Below are 10,291 nucleotides of genomic sequence, written 5' to 3' on the forward strand. Positions count from 1 at the left end.
GCCTAACATTGCTTGCAATTAAGCATCGTGAAACATCAATCTTAGGCTCTAGCAGTAAATGGTACATTGATTTGTAGTGTTCATGTAGAGGAAGCCGTGAATCACATGCAAGATGGGATGACGCAGCCAGCAAAGTGCAATACCCCAAAATTTTCTATTTAAAGATCTGGAAAACCAGCCCGTGAGATCACCACGCGTATCATGACGCACAGGCCACTCGCCACCAAACAAAGCAAAGTTTACCAAATAGTGAAGTAAATTAAAGCCTGCTCTGCTCTCCTTCCACTACCAAACTCTCATCTCTTTCTTCCTACCGTACTCTTTTTCCTTCCAGAGATACACATACCTTTGCCCACTATTGTTTTACTCTTCACAACTTACAAGTCGTGAAAAATGGGAGGGACAATAAGTTGGAGAAAGGTAAAGTGTCCCCAAGATGCTTTTGACTGTCTGCTTTGTGCAATTGGGCAACCAGAAAACGATCCCAAATTCAAAGTGTTGAAAATCATGTAGAGAGAGAGAGAGAGGGAGAAGTGGGACCTTTTTTGGATTGAATAAAATAGTTTTTTCCTTTGCTTCACTGAGCCTGCCCTGCCCTGCAGTTCCCAAGGAGGAAGGGTGAAGAAAGTGGGACGAAATAATAATAATAATATGTTCGTTTGCTATGTTGGACTGATAATATGTATAATAAATACAAAAGCATTATAAATGGGATGTGGGGAAGAGAAGATAAGGTGGTGCAACTGTGATAATGCAAAGTAAAAGAAACCAACCCAACAACAAGATCTTTCTCCCCTGGATTCTTTTTATCCAATCGAACCTCTTCTTGCAGAGAACATGTCTCTTTATTCATGTCTTTCTCAATATTAAATCAGAAATATCAACACCCTTTATTTATTATATATTAATGTTTACAGAGAGAGAGAGAGAGAGAGAGGACCGTCGGGGGTGCTTTTTTCTGTTTGTCAATTTGAATAGATGCTTTGAATTCGGGCTGCTGAAAGGGTTTTCTTTGTTTTGAATTGGTGTTGCAGAAGAAAACAAAAAAAAGAACGAACAGGCAACACCCAACAATACATGTTTCATTTCCTATCCCTCCTCTCTTCAATCTTCACCCCCCCACCTCTGCCGCGTACAACTGTCATCCTGATGACACAACTCCTCACTTTCTTTTGAGTTTACTCTATGCTTTTATTACCCTTTAGGACACCATATGCACTCGAGGACGTGGAACAAATTTGTTCCATCCTCTTCCTTATCATCAAGGAGAATGACAACAATACAATTGCACCAATCATAAACAGATATGCAATGACTTGAGGAAACTTTTCCAATAAAACTTAATTTTATTAGGTATGGAATGTCTTATGTTGGTTTTTGCTTGTACATGCAAATGCGATACATGACTCTCACTGCCATAATAATCAAATAACTAAGACGAAGAAAGTTATGTTCAAAGACTGTAAGAGATATAATCCCAGCAAATTCGCTTAGGCTTAGCAGTGCAATATTCATGCGTGGCTTCAAAGATACAGTAGCAGCATTAGTATATGTTTGTACTTTACGTGCATGGATTGCTCAAACCACTGTTGAGAATTAAACCCATTTGACATACCGAGCTCTGCCGTTTCTTTGGCAAAGCAAAACAGAAGAAAAAAAAAAAAAACTGAGTAACAACTAAGCTGCCAAACCAATTAATTCACTGTTGTCTCTTACAAAAATGGCAAAATCAAAGCTTTGTCGTTTGCTGGAGGGTATTGGCTGTTAACCCTCTTATTAATTCACTCTCCAGAGCTTTCATTATCGACGTCTACATCATATCATTGAGTGTCCGCGAGCAGCCCCACTGCTAGGGGATGATCAGAACCTTAAAACCAATACACGAATAAAAGAAAATATTGTACTACATATATGGGAATTCTCTGAGGGTAAAATATGAAAAGAAATTTACAGCAAGAAGCCAGAGATTCCTGCACCATCAAATTCAAAGAGGTAGGAACGAAAAATTTTGGAATTGTTTTTTAAAATTTAGTTTCAACTTGGTAGGAAAACCTGTTGTAATTAAGTGTGTGCAGAGAAAGCTGTACCAAACTCAGGAGAACAGCCAACTCTAAGCTGTAGGGCATATCCAAAAAACGAATTCACAGATAGAGAGAAACAACAAAACAATAAGCTTTTCCAACTTGTTAGCACATGGACGGATCATCGTATTCTTGTGTACCTTTAGGTACATCGTTATTGAAAATATAAAATTGTTTCCATTGATGCGAGTAATTACAATACAAAGAATCTTATTTGTACTTTCTACTAACATTTTCCCATGGTTCCAACACGAATCGAACTTGTCTCCAACTCAACACATTTCCGTTCAGAACGAGCTTGGAGGGTTTTGAATATGGAATGGATTTAGTAACTGTCTTGACTTGCCCAGCAAAATATTCACTGCTTTTTTATTATTATTTGGATGGAAATAGGAATATTTTTTTCTGTCAATTTCAAGATAAATGTTAGGTGAGATAAGACTCAACGTCATATTAAAAGCTAATAAGATAAAAGTTTGGCAATTATTTTGCACATATCATTAAATAAGAGTTCGAGTCATTTTCCATTGTTGAATTTCAATCTTCCCCTTTGTTTATACTCTAATGTGAATTAACTATATTGTACCTGGCATGACATGAATCACACGGTGGTAACTTTCCTTGCTTTCCATTTTTAGACAGGAAAACTTGATTAATCGATATGTACGTGAGTGATGGGTTAATTTAGTTGAGCAGAGCAAGGGCAGGGTAAAGTTCGTTACCAATTCCAGCACATGAAGCAGGTTGGCATCAGAAACCTGATCCATCTCGAAAAGCGTTCCCCTTGTGGACGGAGGGGAGTGAAGGAAAGAGCCCCAAGGGAAGGGTGTTTGGTATAGGCTGTATCTGCCTAAAGAAATTCAAGATAAACTGGGGCAAACATGTAAGAATAATACACAGTAGGAGTAGGTCCCTCCCACTGGACCATCGCCACGTGGGCATCTCCACTGCATCCCATGGCACCCGATTCCCACACCGCTGAAACGGGGAAAATAGAAACTCATTTAAAGGGGTCTGGTGAGATCTCTGACGCCTGTCATGTGATTGTGGGGTTTTCTGGTTTTGGAAGGGGGGTTCTTAAAAAAGAAAGTGAAAATGTTGAGGCAAAGTTAGAGCCCCCCCAACAGTTTCCCCTGCCCCCTTCCCACTATTTACTCTGTTTTTTTGTTTTTTGTTATTATTTCTTTCTATGTGACTTTCAGAGCAAAATAATGAATCACGCACCATCAAAAGCACTTATTGTATTCCCTGGAAAGTACAGTTGTTAGATCTGAACCCTTCAAACACTGGTGGAGCCACAAAATTTCTCCCATCAACCCCTCATTGGTGGATTCCCAATCTCTTTTTCCTCTTCTCCTACATTTCTTTCCCATGTTTAATTTCAGAAACTTGTCCTTTTCATCATGTTATATACTCTGTTACATTATCAAAGAATCCACAAAAATAAACATTACCCTTTGGAGTTAACAAAGTGATGATCATTGTGTATTTATTCTTACAACAAAGAGAGTTCAGCATGTTCTATTACACCCAGAATTTACCATATATAGTAGAGTCTAGAGAACAGGGAACATTCTTTCCTTCTTTTTTTTTTTTTATATATAGGAAATGGCTCATTTTTTAACACATAAGGGAAGATGGCAACAATTAATTTTTAATTTGTCCAGATAAAATGAGTCAATTAGAGCACGGTTCATGATGTCCTTCTTTGCTGCAATCCTCTTGTCTATCTCTAAGCATTCAATCCTGTTTCAGAAATATTTAAAACAAAGAAACAAATTACATGGAAAACAAACAAAACCTCAACAACTTTTATCTGTGAGATATTGAATAAAAGAAATTGGAAAAGGATTTTATATAATTATAATAATATTCACCCACTTGTTATATATAGTCATCAAACTAGATTGATAGCCTGTTCCCGATATATCACTATTATATTCTTTTATATTTTCCCCCTCACTTCTTCTCTCCTCACCCTTTGCAAGTTGTATCTATTTCTTTCCTTCACTGCACGTTCTGATAAAACTCCCTAGTCTCACTCTTCTCTTTTATCTTTCCCATCCCTCTGTCTATCAGTTTTCTCTCAGTTCTAACTCTGCCTTTAAGTACTTACTCGTTTTTTTCCTCTCCTTTCTGATCAAATATAACTTTCTTTCTTTCCTCAATTCCTTTTTTTTTTAACAGAGAGAGAGAAAAAAAAGTGAAAGAAAGAGAAAATAAGCCATGGAAATTGACCAGTTAAAGTCTGCAACAGAAGATCAGATGGAGATGATGATGATGATGCAGATGGACAAGCTCCCCGAATTCTACGGAGCCTACAACGAAGTCGTAGAGTTGTCCCCAGCTGAGCTTGCTGGTGCAAGCAGCAATAGTTCCAATAATAGCACCAGTACTGCCACGCCACATTTTGTCGAAAACCCACATGTTGGTAATTCACCCCCATTCATGAACCTGCCAACTAATATTTCTTTCACTGGTTCAACCCCGGTTCAGGAAGCAGGGCCCCCCGGTTTCCTGTCTAGCCCTGGCAGTGCAAGATGGAGAGGTGCAGGGGAATTATCAGGTGCAAATGCTTTTTCTACACTCTCTCAGAAGAAGAATTCCATGGCTGCAATGAGGGAGATGATCTTCCGAATTGCAGCCATGCAACCGATCCATATAGACCCTGAGTCAGTTAAGCCACCAAAGAGAAGGAATGTGAAGATATCCAAGGACCCTCAAAGCGTGGCAGCAAGGCACCGGAGGGAGAGGATAAGCGAGAGAATAAGGATACTTCAAAGACTTGTCCCTGGAGGAACTAAAATGGACACTGCATCTATGTTAGATGAGGCAATTCACTATGTCAAGTTTTTGAAGACTCAGGTTCAGTCACTGGAGAGAGTCGCTGCTAACAGGCCAGCTGGGATAGGGTTCCCTGTGGCAATGTCAAATGGGAGTTTTCTTCCAATGGGAAAGGCATATCAGCCTACTCAAAATGCCCCGCAATTTGGAGACGCTAATCATCTAGCTCAATAAAAGTAGAATCCTAGTATAAACTCATTTTTCTAGCCATGTTAGACTTATTGGAATGTAAAAAAACTTAAAAGACATAGTCATGGATAATTTGTTGTTAATTCTCTTCGTGTTTAAGCCATGTAATCCATGTTGTATCGCTATCAAATTCATATCGCTGAATAGATAGCAAAGTACTGTTCAAAGAATCAAAAGTTCTTAAAGGAATATATATATATATATATATCTCCCCCCCTCTCTCTGTCTCTATATCAGAAACTCTCATATAAATTTGTAAAAATGATGTCCTGTAGGCTAGCCACCTGTCTGATGAGCATCCATAGCTATCAGAAATGCATAATTCTCCATCAAAGAAAGAAGAACAAGTAAACAACAGGGCCAATAGTGCCGAATCCTAGACAAAGAACAAAAAGATGAGCAACGACAGATGCACATTGGCAAAGAGTATCACGCTAAGGTCATTGGAAACCAAAAAACAATTATGTTAGTGGGGTTGACAGGCTGCGCCAAAGACTACATCTTTTGTATGCAAATGTCTGCTATGAAAAATCTAGAGACGGAAAGAGAGAAAAAAGAGGCTGTTTCTTGAATCTTGATAGATAAACCTATACCAAATAAGACCTATATATGGTGGTGGGATGAAAATCCCACGCTATGGACATAATTAAAATCATTCTTCTACACGTGTTGAATTTAACACTACTCCCATGACACGTGTCGATGTAAAAATTTCAAGGTACTACCTTTCAAGGTACTACCTAATTGGGTGGGATTTAAGGTGAGTTTATCCTTTCATGATTTTCCAAGTCACTTTCAGGCTAGAAAGAGAGAGCGTAAGTTGGAAGAGAAATGCATGGGGAAATCCACGTGAAGGACTGACACTGCGGTGGGCTTTATACAATAGCAATGTGGCAATTCGATGACGTCGTTTTCCCTTACACCTCTTCACGTGATACTCAAATCCGCTTGGTCAACTGGCTCTCCCATGTGTCTATCCACGTTGCACCCCCGCCCCCCCCCCCCCCCCCCCCCCCCCCCCCTTCCCTTCCCTTCCCTTCCCTAATTAACTTTCAACTCCTAATCGCAATTAATTTCCCCTTTCAAATCTCACTTGCTCCCACCATTTAATCGTCTTCCTTTCCTAATCTGACTCTTTGTCCCCCTCTGTACTCCATACCATTTGCATATTTCTCAAATTTCCTATTCAGAGGTTGCCATTCCTATGAATATCAAGTTAACTTCCATGTATCTTAGGCTCGTAATAAAGTGATATATATATATATATATGTCAATGCTTAACATCGCATTTACTTATATGGTATATCATTTTGTTTATCTTTTTGAGATTTTGAGCACCTTGGGCATCACGCTTGGGATTTATGTATATGCATTTGCTATTCCCATGAAGACAAGTTTGCCAAAAAAATATTTACATATACTACTACGTACTACAAGTAGTAGCCTTTTTTTTTTTTTTTGAAAAGTAGAATTCATTCATAAGGTAAACAAAGTTACATCCAAAAGGAGGAGAAAACCTCATAAAAAGCTGCACAATCACAAAAAATCAATTCTGCAGCAACAAGACCAACCCCTGCCTTCCCTAGAAAAACAGCATGTACATCCCCCATCAAACAAAAAGAGGTTAGCAACCTCAATCAAACAGGCAAAGTGATCTTGTCAAACATAAAAACCAAAACCACCCACAGAACCAAAATTCGTACTAGGAATTAGCCAAAGAAAAGAATCTATGTTGAACTCATAAGTCAAGGTTTTCTTGTGCTGGATCTCCAGTGTCATTCCCATAGACTCTCAATATGTCATCCTGCAGTTGAACTCCCTCCTTGGCAAGTGAATCTGCTCTTTGATTCGCCTCTCTCCTCACATGCTTGACATCCCATCCCACAAGCTTTTCCTTCATCCTCTCTATTTGAATAAGCCATTTTTGCATTCTCCAAGGTGCAGTGTGCGATTGATTTATCCATTTAACAGCATTAGAAGAGTCACATTCGATCACCAGCTTTTGATCATTCCTCCATCTTGATGACGTGAAGATAATAAAAGCTTCCTTTATAGCTAACAATTCAGCTAAATTTAAATCAGCTGCTCCTATGGATTTGGAAAATAGGACTCTGACCTCTCATTTGTGGTTTGTAAGTATACCACCAATTCCTGTAAGTCTCGGACATCCTCGTGCTGCCCCGTCGACATTAAACTTCATTTGACCTTGTTGCGGCAGCTCCCATTCAACTTTCGTTCTTTCTTTAACTTTCGTTTTGTTCAGATTTTTTGTTGGTAGCTGTCTATAAGTGTCAAGAACTGATGGGAATTCTTTCGGCCATTTTGCATTCCCCCAAACTGCTACTCTCAACCTTGCTGAATCATGGCATTACTCGTTGTCCCACTATCTTCCTTCGAAAACCACCTCATTTTTGCACTTCCAAATTGTCCATACAATTGCAAAATATGCCAATTTCCACAGTTTTTTGTCTTTCGAACCTACCTGACAATCATTCCAGGCTTCGAAAAATGTTCTTATGTCTTTTGGTGAACTCCATGAAACCCCCCATGCCTTGCACCAGCCCATCCAAACTTTCCATGTCTCATAACAATCGACGAACAGATGTTGAATTGTTTCCCTTTCGCTGTTGCAGAGCACACATAGTATTGCATTCCCTAGAAGCATGCCTCTCTTATCAAGTTCGTCTTTCACAGCAATCTTACCATGGAGGATCTGCCATGCAAAAGCCTCCACTCTATATGGTGCTAGATTTGCCCATACTTGCTTCCAAATACCATCCACTTTATCATTAGTGACAAGAGCATATTTACAAAAAGACTTGGCAATGTAAATTCCATTTGCTTCCCTTTTCCATACTAGCTCATCTGTTAATTCTTTGCTAAGTTGGAACTCACGGAAAGCTTCTCCCAGATACTCCCATTGCTCAATCTCCCATCCAAACAATTGTCTTCTAAGATGTATATCCCAGATCCAGTGATCACCCTTTCATCTGCCAAAATCAGCGATTATACCATTTTTATTTTGAGCTAACGCGAAAATTCTGGGAACAGCATCGGACAAAATGATTCCCTCCATCCATTCATCCTGCCAAAATTTTATATTTTCTCCATTGCCCACTGCAAAACCAAGATTAGAGGTAACCTGCAAAAAATATTTATTAGTAGGAAAAAGAGGACTAATAATTCGTTTCCATAGTGTTGAGGCTCTCTTGTTTACACTCACACTCGGCAAGAGCATTGTAGGATCACTCTTAGTTTTCGCCACAAGGACTTCCCTCCATAGACTATCTCTTTCTTTTCCGTATCTCCATATCCACTTATTAAGAAGTGCACGATTTTTCACCTCAATATTCGTTATCCCAATGCCTCCACATTCCTCGTAGTTGCAAACTTTGTCCCACTTCACGTAATGAATTTTTCTTTTCAACTCAGCCCCTCCCCATAAGAAGTTTCTTTGGATTTTTTCAAGCTCATTCTTCACTTGGATCGGGACTTGAAATAATGATATAAAAAAGATTGGTAAACTTATCAAAACCGACCTCAATAATGTCACTCTACCCCCCAAAGAAAGAGTTTTGCTTTCCATCCTGCCAATCTAGCTCCGACTCTATCAATCACAGGTTTCCAAAACTTAACGGAGTTATGATTAACTCCTAATGGCAGCCCCAAATAAGTGGTGGAGACTTCTTCTATTTGGCAAGAAATTCTCCTTGCCCAATTCTCAACCACATTCTGCTCAACCCCAATTCCAATCAAATGGCTCTTGGATAAATTGATTCTTAGCCCGGAAACACTTTGAAAGCATCTAAGAATCCATTTTACCCTCAACATATTCTCAATCTTAGGCTCACAAAAGATGATGGTATCATCAGCATATTGAAGATGAGTGACTGACATTCCATTATCTCCCACCACCACACCTTTACACATACCTAGATCCTCAACTTTCCAAAGCATACCACTTAAAACCTCCCCCATCATATTGAATAAAAAAGAGGATAGCGGACAACCCTGCCTTAAACCTCTCTCTATTTTGAACTGACTAGTTGGGGAACCATTCACAAGAACTGATATCGTTGCTGTAGTAATGCATTCCTTTATCCAAACCTTCCACTTAGCTCCAAAACCCATTTTTCACATGACGAAATCAAGAAAATTCCAGCTCACACAATCGTAGGCCTTATCAAAATCTACTTTAAACAACAAGCCTCATTTTTTACTTTTACGCATCCAGTCCACCATCTCATTAGCTATGAGTGCACAATCCATCAATTGCCTACCTTTGATGAAAGAAAATTGATTCCTCCCTATAACTTCACCAATGACATCTCTCAATCTATTCGCCAAAGTTTTCGCCACAATTTTGTAAAGGCTGCCCACTAAACTGATTGGTTGGTATTCGACTAAGCTAGTTGGGTTTTGGACTTTTGGAATTAATATAATGAAAAAGGCATTCACCCCATAGCCTAGCTTGCCCTCTTTGTGGAAGTCTCCCATAAACTTCATCACCTTTTTTTTGACTACATTTCACTGGTTTTTAAAAAAATTCAGATTGTACCCGTCTGATCCAAGAGCTTTGTTGCCGTCACATCCTTGTATTGTTGCCCACACTTCCTCTTCTTCAAAAAGTTTTTCCAAAAATTCTGCAGATTCTCTTTTTAAAGTCCTCATTTCCCAGTCCATTTTTTTAACATCAAGGACTAACTGTTTAGAGTACAACTTTTGAAAGTGGTTGACCACCTCCCTTTTAATGCTTTCTGGGTCTTCCACAATGCTTTCTGCTCCATTCAGCTTGTCAATATGATTCACTCTCTTCCTTGTCAAAGTCGTAGCTTGAAAGAACCTTGTGTTACGGTCTCTTTCATTTACCCATTTGACTCTTGATTTTTGCATCCACTCTCTTTCTTCTTTTTTGTAAAGTGTCCACAATTCTACTCTTTTGGCTCTTATTTCTTCATACCCTGCTTGTTGATTGTTCCTCCCTTAGCATAAAACAAGTGTGCTTTTGATTTCTTCCTCCAAGTATTGAATTTGCTGTTGTAAATTACCCACTTCCCTTATTTTTCAGTTCTTTATTTCTTGCTTTAGCTCCTTTAGCTTCATCCATAAACTTCTCCTGTCATTATTTGCTTGCTCATTCTTTTTCCAATTATTCTCCACTAGCTCTTGAAAGCTTT

The 10,291-nt window shown here is 39.0% G+C and overlaps 2 protein-coding genes across 2 annotated transcripts; one reads left to right on the plus strand and one right to left on the minus strand.

Moving 5' to 3' along the window:
* Window positions 1–4,069: 4,069 nt before the first annotated feature.
* Window positions 4,070–5,313, plus strand: LOC18591179 (uncharacterized). The gene has a single exon (XM_007017142.3). The coding sequence runs from the start codon at window positions 4,308–4,310 to the stop codon at window positions 5,097–5,099; it is 792 nt and encodes a 263-aa protein (XP_007017204.1). The 5' UTR covers window positions 4,070–4,307; the 3' UTR covers window positions 5,100–5,313.
* A 1,539-nt stretch (window positions 5,314–6,852) lies between these two features.
* Window positions 6,853–9,245, minus strand: LOC18591180 (uncharacterized). The gene is made up of 5 exons (XM_088809027.1): window positions 8,673–9,245; window positions 8,338–8,589; window positions 8,147–8,256; window positions 7,597–8,065; window positions 6,853–7,161 (listed from the first exon to the last, which is right to left on the minus strand). Exons 1-5 carry the CDS (start codon window positions 9,243–9,245, stop codon window positions 6,853–6,855), a joined length of 1,713 nt encoding a protein of 570 aa, XP_088665153.1.
* Window positions 9,246–10,291: the final 1,046 nt, after the last annotated feature.

The sequence above is a fragment of the Theobroma cacao genome, chromosome 8 (assembly GCF_053813885.1).
Source record: "Theobroma cacao isolate CCN51 chromosome 8, ASM5381388v1, whole genome shotgun sequence".
In the NCBI taxonomy this organism is placed as follows: Eukaryota; Viridiplantae; Streptophyta; class Magnoliopsida; order Malvales; family Malvaceae; genus Theobroma; species Theobroma cacao.